At 42.8% G+C, this 18387-nt stretch overlaps 1 protein-coding gene across 4 annotated transcripts in view; it reads left to right on the top strand.

Annotated features, from left to right (window-relative positions):
- Positions 1 to 2658: 2658 nt before the first annotated feature.
- Positions 2659 to 18387, top strand: part of CACNB4 (calcium voltage-gated channel auxiliary subunit beta 4) — a 123873-nt gene continuing 108144 nt past the window's right edge. For 3 of the 4 annotated variants that reach the window (XR_010793543.1, XM_066611962.1, XM_066611961.1), the window contains exon 1: positions 2659 to 2918. Coding sequence is in view for 3 of the 4 variants with exons in the window: in XM_066611962.1 (XP_066468059.1) it covers positions 2874 to 2918 (45 nt within the window). In the remaining variant the exon portion in view is untranslated. Of the gene's footprint in view, positions 2919 to 4071; positions 4245 to 18387 lie in introns of those variants that run through there. The other variant, XM_066611963.1, reaches the window with a different exon arrangement.

Below are 18387 nucleotides of genomic sequence, written 5' to 3'. Positions count from 1 at the left end.
GGTGTTTGCCTTTAAAGCCCTTTACGACCTGGGACTAGAGTACCTCAGGGACTATCTGCTTCCATATTTTCTGGCCTGTCCCCTAATATAATACGACGGAGCCTTGCTTCAGGTGCTCCTGCTAGGAAGAGGGGTGATTTTTTTTTTTTAATTCTTGCTGCTGCTGGTGTTATACTTTTTGTGGTTTTTTTTAAAAAGTGTGATTAAAAATTAAAGGCTGACTTGAGTTCTAGAAATGTGAAATATATATATTTAAAATAAATATGCTTTATAAGGCATTCAAATGCTTTGTAAGACATTAAAAACATCCGGTTTTAAGGAGAAACTGGCAGTGAGGGTTTTTTCACTGTAGGGCTCAGTCTGAGCCTGGCAGAGACCAAGGATGTTCATCCACGGCCTCTGCTGGGTTCAGATACATCTTCCTCCAGAGTGGGTGCGGGAGGTCCCCTGACCTGATCTGCGGATATAGGGCCCTGCCTGTAATAGGGCCCTGCAGGAGGTCTGTCTAGAGGGTAGAGCCTCCGTTAGCCCGAAGATAACATCAGAAGGTTACCAGTTCGAGGACACCGGCAGCTCCCTGAACGGCTGAGAATGGCGAGACCTTGAAGCAGCTGACAAGCCAAGCTGAGTGATTCCACCTGCTCTTGGTGTGAGCAAGAAGCGTCTTGGCTGCCCTCCATGTGAGAGATGGAGCTGCTTGTCAGCTCCCATGCGTGGGAGAACTGGAGGCCAGAAAGTGAGACCAAACCAGGAAGATCCATTCTGATATGTTTTTGGTTCTTGAAAGAGAGAACCTCTATGATTGTAAAAATCCCCTTGAGGGATTTAGAAACGTCTGCCTATGTAAACTGCCTTGAATAAAATCAGAGGAGTAATCCGATGACCAGAAAGGCAGTATATAAATACCAAGTTGTTGTTGTTATTAATGACTTTTGAACACTAGTTAGTTGACAAGTACCTTGATATGTGATCACATATGGTTTCCTAAGAGGAATCTACCTGTGTCTAGAAGGGCCCAGTCCTATCCAACGTTCCAGCTCTGGTATAGCCACAATGCAGCCCCATGGTAAGGGAACATATGTTCCCATACCCTGAGAAGGCCTCAGTGACTGCCTCTCCACCACAGGATGCAGCACACAGCCCACTGGCACAACTGCACCAGCACTGGATAATTGGATAGGATTGTGCCCTAAGTCCAGTAAAAATGAGTGCATATGAGGAATATACCTTGCAAAATAGCTTCTATTTTGATCTCATTTTATCATACAGTACTGGGGCTTTTTACTTTTTTTTCTTTCTTTTTTGCTCTGCTTAACATCCAGGTGGATAAGGAGTGCTAAAGAATTTGGAAGCTTACTGCTCAAGGCTTTTTGTCAGTTTGATTGGTCCTAAAAAAGTTCGTGGAGCAGATACAATAAAAGTGCATAAAAAGGTTGTGGCTTAAAAAAAATTTTTTTCTCAAGATGCCAACATGGCTAAACCCCATCTTATATCTTCTGATAGCTCATGTTTCTACTGTCATATGAGCTACCAGAGGACAGATGTTGGGGTTTAGCCATGTTGGCCTCTTGGAAAAAAAAAATCCAAAAGCCACAACCTTTATTTTGTTTATTTTTGAACTCTAGGCATTCAGAAAATATTAAATTGGCTATTTCTTGTCACTTGTGGTTCTGGAGTGCTTTCTGTGTGCACTTGGAAGTGAATGATTATTCTGATGAGCAAGAGAGGATGGAGTTTAACATTTGACATAAAGCAATGCAATGGTACATATGGATTTTTTGCTGTGATATAAGTGAATTCTGTTAGGGGATACAATATAATTATTATTTTTATATTGTATTATACGAATATTATGTTATACATATTTAAAATGCATAATATTTCATACATATTTTTAATACGCAGTAATACAGAATATGACTTGCCCTACACCCATGTCTAGAAAAAAATATTTTTTGCATCCTGTGGGAAAAGTCTCCTGAGGTGATCAGTTGGACAAATCAACCCTTTTAAGCAGAGGACTAGGTGGAAGAATGAAGTAAATGAAGTTTTCTCTTAAGCCCATGCTGAATAGTTAATACATTTGCTTTCGTTCCATATCTCTTCCTGGAACGCTGTCATTGTGACAGAAAAGAGATGATTCAGAGGTAGCTAGCAGAAACACTGTAAATTAGCAAAGCACCCTCTCTGTTTCTTTTTTCTTTCTCTCCTGTTCCTCTGTAAAAAAAAAAAGACTTCTGGGTCTCCTGATTGAAATCATAGTTTACCGTAATGTGCAGGTGTTTACTGGCGACTGTGGCTTCCTTGTGAAACATTCTAATGACTGGACTATGAAAATCTACCCCTCCCACATGCACAAGGTGCATTGCCTAGTGAAATCTGTCCAAATATCCACCTTCCCACCCCCGCTGCTCCCCCCCCTCTTTTTAATGGTGGTGAGCTTTTATTATTCCTGGCTGAAGGGGAGAAATAACCAGGGACACGCTTGTTACAAACGCACAAGCCCTCCTGCTCGTCATCCACTATCAAAGAGAATGCTCTGTGAGTTGACTGAGGCACCGCCGCTCAGCCAATCACAGGGCTCTCTTCCTGACTCTGTCATCAGTCCTTGGCTGGGGGAAAACGCTTTTGCTTTCATGCTCTGTGTTTGGGAGGCAGATAAAAATGCCAGGTCTGGGTTGCCTCTAGGGATAACCTTCACTTCTATGATGTGAATGAATAGCAGCTTGGCTGGGGGGAAATCCACAGAAAATTGACGAGGCAGGCTACGCCGCTCTGTCTAGGCCTTTGCCTGCAATTTAAATCTGAGCTCTGGTTTTTGTAGGGGTTCACTTTTTGCATTAGGAAGAGGTGCCCTGGATTATCAGACCTCCATGTATGACAATTTGTACCTGCATGGATTTGAAGACTCTGAGGCGGTAAGTGTGTTAACAGACCAGCCTTTTTGGTTGCTTCTTTCCTCCTCCTCAGAATAGCAGGGGATGCGGAGAACAGGGACGCTAAAGAAATGGGCTTTGTTTCTGGGTTTTGTGGGCTGCTTGCTGGTGTGATGTATAGAGAGTCTGGAGCCACCGGAACTAAACTTGGTTATATAATTCCTTGTCTAGCAATAAAATAATAATATATAAATCTGTAGGTGTTTCTATCAAAAACCGGAGAGCATTTTGTGTGCTGTCATTTGCCAATTACATGCTGCACTTTGGTCCCCAGGCAGGATGTATGAAGGCTCCATGGCTTATATATATAAGGAGCGGTGTTGTTGCTTGTTGTGCACATTGCGTTCCATCACCAGAGGGAAAGGGAAGAAATAGGGCTCGTTGTCCTGGATTGATGTTTTGTTTTATTTGAGAGCAGCTGAAGTTCCTGAGTTGTTAGCTCTGTGTGTGTAAAACGCTGTCTGGATGAACGATCAGTACCGGTGCATTTGATTTCTTAAGCAGAGAAGCAGTGCTAGTCGTCGTTGCTGTAAAACAACCGGTAGCATCACAGCGGCAGTGTGTTTGCTACTAACTTGCTGGTAACAGAGGCTGAGATGTACTGATTGCCGGCCTTCCCTCTTTTCATTATTTAGGCGATGTTATATCCCCTAATAGCCCCGTACTCCCCTGAGCCAGAGTAGCAGTTCTGCTGGTAGAAGCCATTTATATTTTGCCAGAATTGATCACTGGGATCCTAAAGCCTGTGCTAGTCTGAAGCCAATTGAATATGGACTGGGAACTTGTCGTAAGCAGAGATGAGGAACCTTAAAGTCTTGCTATCATTGGCAGCGTTTCATTTTCCCCCCTTCTGTGATTTAAGAGTCCTCACAGGGGCAATGTTCTCCCAGGGCGAAAACTGCTTAGATTGACACAGCAATGTTCACGCTGTTCCATATTAAACAGGAATGTGTTACATAAGATTTTATAGCCAAAGCATAAAATACACAGATTATAACATAAAATAGTGCATGCGTCAATGCAGACGTATATGACCAATGATGTGATAACCACTTGGGAATGGATAAGATCCTGTATATCTTTTCTGATGAGGCTTTGTTCCTGTCCGTCAGCACTATGGGTCTCCCCAGACTCCAGCGCCAAAGAGTACGTGTTGACTCCATCACTAACCATTTAGCTGTGTGGTGAGCTTAATTTGAAGAGAGAATAATGAAAGATGAAAGGCTCCACAGTTCCTTTTCTGAAAAAGAAGGCTGAAGTGAGGGGGAAAACTAGACTTGCAGTTTTTCCTATAACATGTCTCTTCAGGTCAGTTTTGGAAACTTTTTTTTTCTAAAAAAAATTATTTCTGTATTTTGTAGGTATTTCTTTAAACTGTGTATTATTTTCTTGAACTGACATGTTTTAAAATATCTTTTTTTTTTACACTGCCTATATTTTATTTTAAAACGGTTCAAAAACTTCCTTTGAAACCATAAGAAGTGTTGGTTACCTTGGGTGGTAATACAGTGCCTTAGCTTAGCAGATAGCTATCTAGATTGAAATATTCACCTGGTTCTAATGAAGATACCTAAATTGCTTGCTTGGTGCAGTCCAGGAGGTGACGTGTCTGGGTTTGAATGGGAACACCTGGAAGCCACACACAGAGCATTGGCTCAGTAGATGGCCTTGGATGCATTTCTCTCTTTCAGCTCTTTTGTAAGTTGAAGGATGGCCCACTATAGCTCAGTTGGTAGGTCACTTGCTTGGCATGTAGAAGGTCCTGGGTTCAATTCTTGGCATCTTCAGATAGGGTTAGGAAAAATCCTGTCAGTAATTCTAGAGAGCCACTGCCAATCAGTATAGATAGTATAGAACGATGGACTAACTGCATTTGCTCATTGGGTTGTGAGGATAAATGATAAAACTTTTGTAGAGCACTTGAAACACTAAATGCGATAAATAGGTACACAGTAATCATTTATAATTTGAGCTCGCCATGGTGCAGAAGATGTATATAATGGGTAGAATGCATCAGGCCTTTAAAATGCACAGCTGTTGCCTATTATGCATAATCCAGGCATCTTCCCTCAGGGCTGTACTTCCCTTGATGTGATGCCAGCCTTTTCTCACGCTAGATGCGCCATGTTTTGTACCCTGGAAAATATTCTTCTTCCAAGTACTGTGCTTTCATGGCTTCATGACTGCTCTGCACTGCATGGCTAATGCATTTAAAACATTTATCTTTTGCCTTTCCCCCTCTCCATTGGAAGGAACTCAAGATACTGTCAGTAGTAGTCCCACCCCCAAGGGGCTCACAGTCTTAAAGAAAGAAAAGAATTGGTGTGGAGGGTTAAAAGATACACTCAAAAATGACATGAAGCCATTTCTGCCCAATGTTGCATATACACAACAGGGATCAAATCTTTCGACCTGTGGGCTGGGCAGAAATGGGTTAAAAACACCATTCTCCTCCTCTGCCTCACAGGGTCATGCAGTGGTGTAGCTAGGTCATTTGACACTCGGGGCCCATAAATTTTTTACCCCCCCCCCCAAACAACAAAATTAATTTGTTAGTGGGAAAGGGTGCCCACCAGGATGGGGAGCAAAATCGGGTGCCAGTTGGAATGGTAGCCCAGGTCTACCTATCAAGTAGATTTGGGCTCCAAGTTCAGACAGGAGGCCTGGTCAGCCTGCTTAGAAGAGGCAGCACCGGAGAGCAGTTGGAATAGGAACCCAGGTCTATCCAGACTCCGTCTGGATGGGAGCCCAGGTCTACCCGCCTGGAAGAGGTGGTTCCAGAGGGCAGTCAGAATGAGAGTCCAGGTCTACCTGGCAGGCAGATCTGGGTTCCAAGTCCAGGTGGACCAGGTCTACCTGCCCAGCAAACTTTGGCCACAGAGGCCAACCAGGAGCCCAGGTCTACCTGCCTTAGGGTTGACCTGGGCTTTGGAGTTTAGTGCTCATGCCCACCCAAACACAAACACTGGATCTAAACCTGGTGTCATCCTCCTGGGTATCACCTTGCCAACACCCTATTGGTTCTATGCTGCGACATAATAACATGTCATTGGCTCTTTGATCAATCGGTCTCATTGGTCCATTATGAGTTAAGGAAATTGTACTTTTTGTTACATAAGAGTTGCATTTTTGTTTTCTGGTTTTTTGACCTTAACTTTTAATAGAATGGAGATATTTCACTTCTGTTTGTTTAATTGCATTCTGCTGTAAATTATGCATCGAAAGGTATATAACATGATGGTATTATTCCTAACAACCACAATTTTGGTCATTAGTGGTATCACCCCCCTCACACCCATGGCCAACTGCCCCCTGCTAGCTATGCCACTGGGTCCACGTGTGTTTCTGTGGCCACTGTGATGGGAGGATTGCAGCCTCTGCTTAAAGGAGGCAGCAGTTGGTGGGCAACAGTGGGACATCTTTGCCCTGCTGCCTTTCTTCTCTTCTCCCCTGCCTCACAGGGCTGCTGGTGTTTGTGGCCACTGTTTGTGGAGGTACAAGCTTTCCAAGCATATATTGGCTCTGCCTGCAAAGTGAGCGAGCATATAATGCAACCCTTTCCCCTGCATGCTCATGACTGTTATATTTTTCAGATGTACTAGTAGCTATATTTTTTTTCTTTGCAATTGGTACACACTCTGTGTGAGGCCAGTGCAGAAGCACACGTCTTTGCTAGTACAAGTATGTTAAAAATTAGCATACCCTGTCTCCCCACCTCCAGTAGCCAGTGCTTGGTATGTGGGTGGATGTGTTTGTTTTTTAAAAAAATCCACCTCCAGCAGTAGGGTATTGTGATATAGTCTCTAAAAACAGACATAATCCCCAAGTCCTATGCAGTGGAGAAGTAATTTGAATAATGTGTTTGAAGAAACACACATCTTTCTCCCTTTTTAAAAAGAAGGAGAAGGGCAGGAATCAGGTGTAACTCTTCAGTTCCAAGTGGGATGGAAAAATATTTCATAATATTGCAGAACAGCGTAACCTAAGATTCTATGAGTACAGTTTTCAGTTCAGTGAAAGTTGAGGCCTGTGTCGCTAACGTGGTGATCTACAGTACAGAGGAAGAAGGTAATTATGAGAAAGGAATTTTGGAAGCAAAACCTGGTGCAAATATATTCATGTGTTTTATGCAAAATATTCATGTGTTAAGAGATTGTGAACAAATCTGGTGGATAGGAACACAGGCAGTTCAGCCCAGGCACTCAGCAGACAGGGAACACGTGAAAGCATGAGGAGGCATGCTGTACTTGTTCACTTGCCTGTAACAGGCAGCTATGTAGCTAAATACCCTAGGCTGGTAGTTCTTAAACTCTCCAGTAGTCTGAGAACTGGGGGTAAGTGCTTGTGGGGGTGGGGACGGGGGCGATGTCGCGGCAGTGCCACAGCGATCTCGGTGCTGTGGGCACCCAGGAGCATTTACAAATACCTGGGGGTGCTGTGCAGCCCCACCCGGGGGCTCCTGGAGGCTTATAGCCCCCTTCTTGAGTCTCCCCTCTGCTGCAGTGGGCTCTGATTTGCAGTCGGAGCCCACTTCCAGTTTGCGTTCAGAGCTCTAGAGCGTGGAGTTTCTGAAACTGGAAGTGGGCTCCGACTGCAAATCCAGGACCTTCGGGGGGGGGGCTACACAGTCCCCCCAGGTATGTGTAAATGCACCTGGGTGCCCGCGGCGCCGAGATCGCTGCAGTGCCGTTAAGACAGTCATCTGTGGGTCACTCCCCTTAAGGGGAAAGTGACCTGTTTCGGTTCCAGTGGTAGGTTGTGACCCACCACTTTGAGAACCATGCCCTTGGCTGTTGATGCATGAGCAAATCAAGATGAATGGGGACTGGTATGGTAATGTTCTGCTGCAACAGGCCTACTAAAACAAGGCCTATCAAGTTTGATGGCAAGCCCATGTTATGTTACTAACTCCTGTGTACAATGAGAGTTTTCAGAAAGTGAAATAGTAGCCTGTATATTGTCCCCTAACTTTCATTTTGTTTGCTGTTTCCAGTTTAATCTTTCCCCTTGGGTAGAAGGAACCTGAAGCGAGTTTTAGTAGTTAATAAACATTTGGAAGTGTTTTGTTTTTTTAAAAAACCCAGCAGTTTTACATGCAGATCTTAATGGGGTCATTAATGTTTGGGGGAAGACAGGCCTCATTACAAGGATTCAGGGTGGTGGTGGTGGTGGTGGTAGGTTTTTGCTTCAGAAGTTCGCATACAAAGGTTGTGCATTTAAGAGAAGCCTAACTTTTATCATAGACGGATGGACTGCAGGTGTGCCACAGAAGGGTCATTTGGGGGGAAGGGTCATTTATTAGTCTTCGTCAATAGTAAAAAAACTGATGGTGTGCCTTGGTAATTTTAGTGCCTTGTCAGTGTGCCGTGAGATGAAAAATGTTGAAAACCGCTTGTCTAACAAGTACTTAAAGTTATTAAAAGATGCAGGCGTGTTCTCCTATTGTGCTTGGGTAGCAAAACTTAAGGTATCCTGAACAACTGCATATGCCATGGCCTTCCCCAGGCTATGCTGTCCACTTTTGTGTGTAAAACTATGAATGGTCTAAACTTCCTACCTCCTAAGAAATAATGGCCCTCATATTTTAGCAGCATATGGACCACATCCTTTCTATAATGTGCACTATATATTTTGTGTGAAAAAAATAGTTGACTACATAGACTCCTTTCTTGTATGTATCCTGTTATGGAGCCTGTGGGGACCGAGTATTCATGTTTGGGCAGAGCATTCCCTGCTCCTAAGACTTCTGAACTAGGGGGTCTGTTTAGAGTGTCCTGCTAATCAAATGTTCTTTTGAAGTATTTTCTGTTTTTAATCTCTTGGGATTGTACAAATTGGGATAGTTCTTCTTGTTCCTAAAAGAGGAATCTTCCAGTAAACTCCGTCCTGATTCAAAGGGGGGTTAAGGTTGATTCACACACGCTTGTATGTTACTTGATGATCATTCACAGCCAAACGTGAGAACTGCCCTTTATTGAAAAGTCCTGTATGTGAAGTGATATGAAAGCTGTATAATGACCTGTGATGATAGTTTCGTAGCTGCAAGCCATTATCTGATACTGAGTTATCAATAAGCTTGTGTGAAATCAGCCTTTAAAGTGCCTCACTGGTGCACTTCATAATGGAGTCAGCAAATATTTAGTGGCACTTGAATTACTGTGAATGTTCTTGATCATTTTTTTTTATTCCATAGAGCCTTTGGATGGACAAAATTGAGATTTAGAAGAGGGAAGATCTACCTCTTTTCAGGGTAACAACTTCCAGAGAGGTCGCCTTGTTAGTCTGTCGCAGCAAAAACAACAGAGTCTTACAGCCCCTTAAAAATGTACCAATTTATTTCAGCATAAACTGTCATGATTTATATTTCAGAGGCCTGAATCTGATGAAATGAACTTTAGTCCATGAAAGCTTATGCTAAAATAAATTGATTAGTCTTTAAGGTTCTGCAACACTTTGTTCTCTTTCAAGGCGTAAGGAGTTTAAAAGCCAAACTGAAGGAACAAGAGCTCATACCGAACAAGATTGATCAGATATGGAAATGCCATTTTTAGTATTGATCTCATTTCATGAAAAGAGTTGGATAATATCTGATTTCTGTTACAGTGATGCTTCCTTCCAGGAGTATAGTAATGAACACAAACCTCAGCAAGGTGTTGTGAAAGAATAGGCAAGTTAAATATTGCACTGTGATAACTGAGTTCAGGTGCTTTTTGGAACCACAAATGCTATTGTTCCAGATAGTGAAGGTTTGGGATGTGTCAGTTACCCATTGGATTTGTAAAGTAAACCAGATGGATGACTGGAGTGTAGCATCCAGCACAAAAGCCCCTGCTTTCCACTTCACTCTCTTCACTGGGGATACTGGGGAACCTAGTAGTAGAGTCACTGCCAATATCCAAAGCTAGGCAGCAGGTGAACAGGTGATCCACAGGTGTTCTTCCAGGTGAACAGAGATCCCCAAAGTCCTGAGGATCCCCCTCCCAAAATTACATGTTATTACAAAAATTACAAAATTACAGAAAAAAGAGAAGGGGGGTACACAGGTTGTTAAGGAGATTTACAAAGGAAGCTCAAAATCCACAGAATAAACATTCTGTGTCTCGGTTTACTCATCCTGTCTCAGGCTTTCAATTTCCACACTTGGGTGAGAGCATCATCACCAAAACAGCCAAGGGAATGGACACGTTCATACTGAGCATCCAATGCTTCAACACTAGACCAGGGCAATTATATCCAGTAGTGGGTGAGTTTGCTCTTGAGTTATATAACCTGTGGGCGTAAACCCTGTTTTCTCAAAGGGATTGGCTAGTGGGGGCTCATGGAAGTTTTTGAATTTCAAAAACGTCAGTGACGGTGGTGTTCAAGGTTCAACGAAGTGGCTCAGAATCAAGTTTCTTTTGGTTACTGTTCAAGGGGAAGTTGTAGATGAAGATGCTCAAATGAGAGCAGTGGAGGGATAAACAGCTACTACCTCAGGAAGACTCAGAAGACTCTGGATGTAGTTGACACAATGCTACAGTCTCTGGGGTGTTAGGTCTCCAAAAGCTGGTGGAAAACAAGCAAAAAAAAAGTGGAAAATCAGAGTTTTCAACACATGATGTAGTTCAGTCAAGGCATATTTGTCTCTCTCCTCCCCATGATCAATTGTATCTTAAGCCAGAGTAAAATTGTAGCCAGTTGTTGTAACCAGCTGTCCAGTTGTTGCCGCACCTTCAATTCACAGAATCAGCTCAAAAATTTATGGATTTTCCCTCAAGGAACCAGCTGTATTACTAGATATACCACACAGCATTGACTTGGATGAAAGCAATGCCAACTTGTTCTGGTCTTTTCATCTCATGCTTTCCCTGATATCCTCAGCTTCTTCTATAATCAATAACACATTCAGCAAAGATGTACATACAATGCTAAAGGACAGGCATGCCAATTCTTCAAAAACAACCTTCTTTCTCCATGTTTTTGCTTAGACCATTTGGGCATCCTTCTTCACTACCGGGCATTACTTCTCGTCAGAAGCTGATCCACTAGTGTTTGAGAGGTCATTGAATAATAGTATATTTTACATTGTTTCTTTTACCGTTAAAAACAGAGGCAGGAGTTGAGCAGGTGTTCAAACGCAGAATTATATTGTCTATGTGTGTATACCACGTATCGCTCTGATACTTGATTCTCAAGGGAGACGTTACATTACTGTATGTTTTACAGCTTTCCTGTTCCCTTAAAAATGGGCATTGGTCAGTCAAGCTGGGGATCAATCCTGTAATGTAGAACAGCATCTTAAATGTACACACCAACTTTCATTATGATACCTCAGTCTTCAACACAGATATTCTATTACAATATATTTTGTGTTTTCCAGTTCTCTTTGAAAACATATATGGGCACTGAGTGGGAACTTGAGCTTGAATCACAATTGCCCTAAACATGCTTATCAACTTTTGTCTGTTATTGCAGGATTCCTGAAAGTGATCCTGTTACAAACAATGTTGAATGGGCTGGCTGAAGCCAAAAGCTTGAATTGCTTCAGCTGATGATTTTTTGCAAATATCAAAAAACAAAGCAACTTTCAGGTGATGAGGTTCCTGTCCAGGTGCTTCAGTTAGCAGCCAGAAGAGAATGCAAGTCTTCTTCCTATCTGCCTTCTTTTGAGTATTGTTCCTGACTCAAAATTGCAGCAGATCCTAGAAGAGGAGCCAGTCCTTTTTTTTGGCCACCAGATTCTTTCAATAGTTACAAGAAAACAAAAGAAGTGGGGAAAGAGCTCCTGCAGTTATTGGGTAATCACACTTTTGTCAAACGTAAGGCCTGTGGGCCAAATGTGGGCCTCCCCCCCAAGAAGCAATTTATTTGGCCCCTGTTACAGCTGGGTTCTCCCAGCTGGATAATTGGGCTCTCTGATATTTTGAAAATCTGAACGACATTTGCACATTTCTCTTCTGTCGTTTGTAGCTAATGAGTCTCTATGTGAGAACAGAGTGCTTATTTCTGACCATCATCTGCTTAATGACATCACTTCCTGCTTAATGATGTCATTTCTGGCCCTCAGCAGGCACCTTGAATGCTAACTTTGGCTCTCTTTTTGACTATGCTAGAGTGTTCTTCTCTAACCTAATTTTCATTAATAGCCCACCCTGAGACTTCAGCATGATGCTCTGAAACCTTTGTAAGATACATTTTAACCCCCCCCCCCAAACCAGCATTGCTTGTTTTCGTGGTTCTAAATGTTCTTATTTTCATAGTGGCTTTGTTCCCAATGCAGCAGAATGCTATAATGTCTAGGTTTGTATCTGTTTTGTGCTACTGGTTGAGCACTAGATTTTAATTTTTTTTAAGCTTCAAGAGCTATATGTGCATGGGTGTGGCACATGATTTACCTGTAAGCATTAACAGTTTTTGCATCACACAATCGCGCTTGCTCTTTTTTTAACCTCCAGAGGTGCTAATTTTAAAACAGTACCTGAGTATGTGAAATGACTTTCCTCACTTCTCCCAAGGTGTAAGATTAGTTCTTGTCAACTCATGTAAGTGTCTTATCTCGTGCTTTTAAGTCAGTCCTCTGGGCTGATAGGAAAATTCTGCCTTACTCTATGCTTTTTTTTCCAGCATCCACACTGCTGTGTTGCAGATATCAAAATCATTATCTCAGCATACAGAGATTTTTTAAGGACAACAGAGGAATACAGTGTGGCAAGAAATAGGTCAGGAGAAAGGTGCACATAAGGTGACGACAGGTGAACAAACCAAGAAGACTTCCATGAACAGTGGAGGCTCTCCCAGTTCATCCTTCATAGACTGTGTCTGCTTCTTCTGTAATATGAGTGGAAGTGTGAGAAGGATGGTTGCAATGCTTTGTACAACAGAAACTGCCTGATGTAGATAGACCCTGTGTCAACATCATTTAAGACACCATGTAGGTGTGATCCTGCTGGTCTGCCATCTGGGTCCTGCTTCGGGCTGTGGAATGGTGTGAATCCCACAGTAGGTGCCTGTGGGCAGACTCCCAGCTGGTCCCACACTAGAGCATTTTCTGAATGTTGGTTTAAATAGTAGAAAGATAAAACCAAATAGGAATATTTTTTCTTTTTGTCCTTTTTAGCAAGGACTGGTAAACTAATTTGGTGTCTTGATTTTGAAAGATTTATGTTTTGCGTTAATTGTTGTATACTACCCCTCATAACTGCTGCTAGTGTATTTAGATCAGTTTCATTAAGTATGAATTTAGATGGCAAGTGTGCTTAAAGTGGTAACTGACATGTCTCAAGGAGAGCAACAGAGAGAGGCTGAAGGGTCTGGCAATTCAAGCCATCCATTTGTTCAAAATATGTAAATCTAAAGCTATTGTATTTGTAGAAGAAACTTCCTCTATGCAGCATCTTATGTGGCAGAGATGTATGTGTTACAGGGTGCTTATTCAGTTCCTGATGTAGCTGAAAGCCAGTCATCCCATTAGCAGGATTGGTATTTGACAACCCTGTTGCCAACATCAACTTTTCATTTTAAGTGAGCTCTTATGGGCACATATTGCAACCACGTATCACAAGTAATAACCTGTACAACTGTTAGACTTCTTAAAGAGACTATGTGAGCTCCTCCTTCTTGACATGTTATGTGCCCCCCCATATTTCTGAATTTGTACAAATAATGGAGTACAAGTTTAGTATCCTAGTTATGAGTGCATCCGCAAGCATGACGATCATGTTTCTGTGTGTATGCAAATATGTGTTTTGCTTTTAAAAACAGAAGGTGCTTCCACCAGACCGAAGCTTGTGGTGATAGTAACCCCTTCCTGACGTTCCAAAAAATGTGCAAGGGAGAGGTCTGAACAGAACAGAACAACAGCAACAGGACAGAACAATAGCAACAGGTTTTACTCCCTGTTCGTTTGAAGTTCTGAGGAGAAACTTGTGTGTACAGCTTGCATGCATGGAGGTGCTTCCAGGAACCTTATGCAACTTGGAACCTGGCCATTTTGCTGTTTGGATGAGCCCGCCCTGGAAGATTCCATCTACCAGTCAAACGTGTGCTGCTTCTACTCCCTTTTTTGCCCATAGAAGGGGATATATAACATGTGTTGCACTATTTGCCAAAAGATTGCTTCCCATTCAAAACTGGGGCTTGTAACTTTTGAAATACACAATGGATTTAAACCAGCCTGCTTATGGCAGACACCCCGGAATTTCGTAACATAAACCTACACAGCAAAAAAAGATATTAGGAATATGTTTTGAGTGTGCAAACAAATGATAGCAAACACTGGGGTGCCTGTAGTTCAAAGAAAACATTTAAAACTGGTATGATTCAGCCATTTACATCAGATACTTCTGAAATTTTGGGCAGATTGAATTATTCACCAGGTAGTTTCTTTGTGCTAAATATCATCCTGATCATACAAATCATCTATCTTTATAATGAATAGAGTTTTTTCCCCCAGGCGGTATAGTGGCAGAATATTGAAAAAGCCCAACAACTTAACTATTTTGCCACCCTTTCAATACTGTAACGAAAGCCAGTTCCTAACAATAGCCCTGTGCAGACATTATGAAACTGTGGTGGGTCTCCGTGGTTTCTCTATGGCAGCAAGGCCCACCCTGGCCTTGAAAGTGCTCTGTAGCTCTGCCCCCACTGTCCCCATGGAAAGTGTTTGTGGGGACAGCTCCTTCCTGTTACTGAGAATACTGGATCTGCTGTCCCACTTACAGACATTGTACAGTCATGGAGACTCTCTGCAGTTCCATAACATCTCCATTGAACTATTGCAGGGTCTTCAAACTATTCAGTATGAGGGCCACATAGTATATTTTACATATTTTCATGGGTGGAAAAAAATCAGTTCATATAGGTCAGAGGTGAGTGACACATAGCATGCTGTCTCTGCTCAACCTATTGTGGAAACCCAGTTTGTTATGATTTGTTTACACATGTGTAAAAATGACACTGTTTTCTCACCAAGATCATTTTGTGGCATTGTTGAAAAATCAACATGCGGAAACCCAATTTATTTTATTGTCAGGAGTGAGGTTAACATTGAATAATTATGGTTTGAGGGTCTTAAAGCATATGATCCAGGTGACTGAAAATGAGAGTTATCCAGGCTGACACTACTCTGGCCATTTGGAAAGGAGTTTGGTGGACAGAACTGCACATGTTAACTGCCCAACCATGTGGCTGGGGAAAAATATTTTAAGTTGTTGTGGACTGGATCATGTGGTGGGCCAGATGTGGGCCTTGGGTCATAGTTCGGGGACCCATGGACTGTCATGTTGTGCTCTTCTAACATTCCATCATTCTCCGGCATGACCAAGAATCCAGAGTAGGGCTATACAGGCTGGCGCAAGTTTGAAGCTTGATGTCTGGGGCAGATCACCAGGTGCTGGTTTAGCCATTACACTGATACTGTCATCAGTTTTTCACCCCTCTACATTTTCCTTTAAGAGTGAATAGAATTGCATTCCTGTGGGGAAAAAGAGCTATATTTGGGACAGCATCATCATGGAGGCAAAAATGGCTCAATGCCCCTGACCTTTGGAGAGTCCTTGGCTGATGTTTAACCCACAAGAACAATAAACACTGCACGTACACACACCCAGCTCACCCGCCCACCTACGGAGTCATGCAATGCACAAGCCTTCCTGTGCATGATGGGCATTCTGCAAATGCACAATCATCTTCTATTGCAGTGCCCTAATCCACAAATAAAGATACTCCAGGAAAACATGCAAATAGAGGAACAGCTTTTGCCAAAGCGAGGGCACTTAGGGGAGGAATGCGACTTCATGAGAAACAACATAATGATAAAAGTAAAACATAAGGCGGAAAGTAATCTTAGATTCTGTTGATGTTTTCATTCCCTTCCCTATCTCCAGAAAACACATTTTGGTCATAAGATATTAAGCTGCTAGATGTTTTTCCATTGACAGTGCATTAACAGAGGAAACAGAACGGTGTTTTAAGTTAGCTTTCCTTGTGCGTAGTGCACTTAGGACAAAACAGACCCAGAGTTCATGATCACTCCATCAACATTATTTTTCAAATACAGGCTGCTGTCTAAATGGAGGGAAGATTGCATCTAGAAATAGGAATGTGAAATACTGAAATGCTTACAGAGAGCAGTTTGAACATACGTATATAGGTCCTTTATACAGAGTCAGACCATTGATCCATCTAAATCAGTATTGTCTTCACTGGTAACAACTCTCCAGGGTTTTAGCCAGGAATCTGCCAGGGTTTGAACCCAAGATCATATTCTTGCAAAGTATGTGCTTTGTCACTGAGCTATGAGCCCATTTTCAAATGCCGAGATCACTCAAGTAATATCTGTACAAGTGCTAGAAATTCATCTCAAATTATTTTGGGACTAACCCCCCCCCCCCCAATTAAATCCTGATTCATATAAATTTCTTCCACTTTCCCAAAGTGACATGGTATACCTGTGTGTGTTTGCAATCATCCTCATTGGCTGGTTTGTTCCTGTCTGGATTTAGAGTTTTGATTTCCTGACTACAATTCCCTGACTGGACTGTGCTATGATGAAATATTTCTGTGGCAGTAGGTCTGTCATAAATCAGTAGCAACAGCATCAGTGTTGTCCCTTCATTGTAGCTAATAAGTATGGATTTTGTACATAGGGAATTAATTCAGCTCTTTGCAAAGATGACCTCAGATGTAAACTCATTTATCAGAACTAGTAAAAACTTCTAAGCACAACAAAAAGAAATAGAGGTCAATTGGCTTTGTGAGCTGCTTTGTTAAGTCAAATTGACTTATGTGTGTTGTGTAACATCTACTCTACTGTCCTAGGACTAATGTCCTAGTCACCTGTCTCTAACTATGGTTCCCACTCGGAAGTGCTGTAAAATTGGCATTATCAAGAATGGCCAAGCCGTGAATCCAGCTATGCTTGCTTCGAGCAGCCAACTGGGGGAGGCAGCAACCTGGGAGGGAATATTCCAAACTCTATGCCATCCTGTCACCTCTCCCAGACCATTATTATTGCCTACCCTGCTCCTGCCCCATCTACTTTTCTCCCTGTCCTTGAAAACTGAGCAAGAAGATTGAGCGAGGCAGCTTACCATCTCTGGCACCATGGCTAATAATTGTGGTCGAGAAGATTGTAGCAACCTCCCACTGGCGTCGCGTGGGAGGTGCGGGCCGTACCAGGTGACATGCTGGGGGGGTGATGTGCCCTGGCCGGAGGACGTGCTAACATCACGGGGTTAGGAGCTACCACGTCGTGCCATACACCGCTGGATGCGGAATGGCCAGCGGAGTGCAATGCAAAAAACTGAATTGAAATAGCTCCTTTCACTCAAAAGTTATGGGCAAAAAACCGGAAAAATGCATGGAGCCCTATGGAAAGTGAGCCGTATCGCGCATTTACTCACGAGTAGGCGTACTTGCCATGGTCCGTTGGAAAGGGCAGGCTGAGAGAAATCCAACAACACCAGAATGGTCCCGATCCAATGAATGCAACCCCCCCAAAAACACCCAAGAAACTCTCTCCTCCCAGCTTTGAGTCTGAGCCCGAAATGAAGCCACGTGGCCGCGTTTACTCGTGAGTAGGCGCACTTGCCTTAGTCAAGGCAGGCTGAGAGACTCCAAGGATGTCAGAATGGTACTCATCTAAGGAGTACAGCCCCCAAAAACACCGGAGAAGGAGGTTCCTCCCTCCCAGTCTATGGTGCCCTATGGAAAGCAATGCAGCCTCACAGTTGCGTTTACTCATGAGCAGGCAGACATGCCTTGGCTGCTGGTCAGGCCAGGCAGAGGGGAATGTGAGGACACTAGAAGAGTTCCAATCAGATGGAGCTGGAGTGCAACAAAGGCAGCCTCCCCCCCTAAAAAGAACAAGAAAGAGGCTTGAATGGTAAGGGGAAAGTTTTCTATTTTGCACTTGCAAAGCAAGTCTTTGCAAAGGGTCTTTATCTGGATATGCCTGAAATAGAAGAACTTTAAACTGTGCACTGGGGAGGGCTGGAAATCTCACTGATTCTTTTTGAGGGGTTGTTATTGCAGGCAGACTACAGAGTAAGCCCCATTGACCACTATGGGACTTACTTCAGAGTAGACATGCATAGGATTGGGCTCACAGGCTGCAAACCTACCCACACTTTCCTGAGGGTAAGCCCCATTGACCACAATTGGACTTACTTCAGAGTAGATTTACTTGGTGGAACAGGACTGGCTCCCCCTTATTTAATTATTTCTTTCATTTTAATTTAATTATTCATAATTATTTATTTTAATTTGCTTGATGATGTCACTTCTGGCCATGACATCACTTCCAATGGGTCCTGGACAGATTGTCATTCTAAAAAGTGGGTCCCAGTGCTAAAAGTTTGAGAACTGCTGGAATAAGGTGTTAGTAAGTTGATACAGGATGTGTGTGAGTGTGTTTTGTGTGTGTGACTCTACAAGTTTTCAAAATCACTAAAATCAGAGTTTGGAGGAATAA

Source organism: Tiliqua scincoides, chromosome 1 (genome assembly GCF_035046505.1).
Source record: "Tiliqua scincoides isolate rTilSci1 chromosome 1, rTilSci1.hap2, whole genome shotgun sequence".
NCBI classification, from domain to species: Eukaryota; Metazoa; Chordata; class Lepidosauria; order Squamata; family Scincidae; genus Tiliqua; species Tiliqua scincoides.
This window is presented reverse-complemented; position numbering and strand designations above follow the sequence as displayed.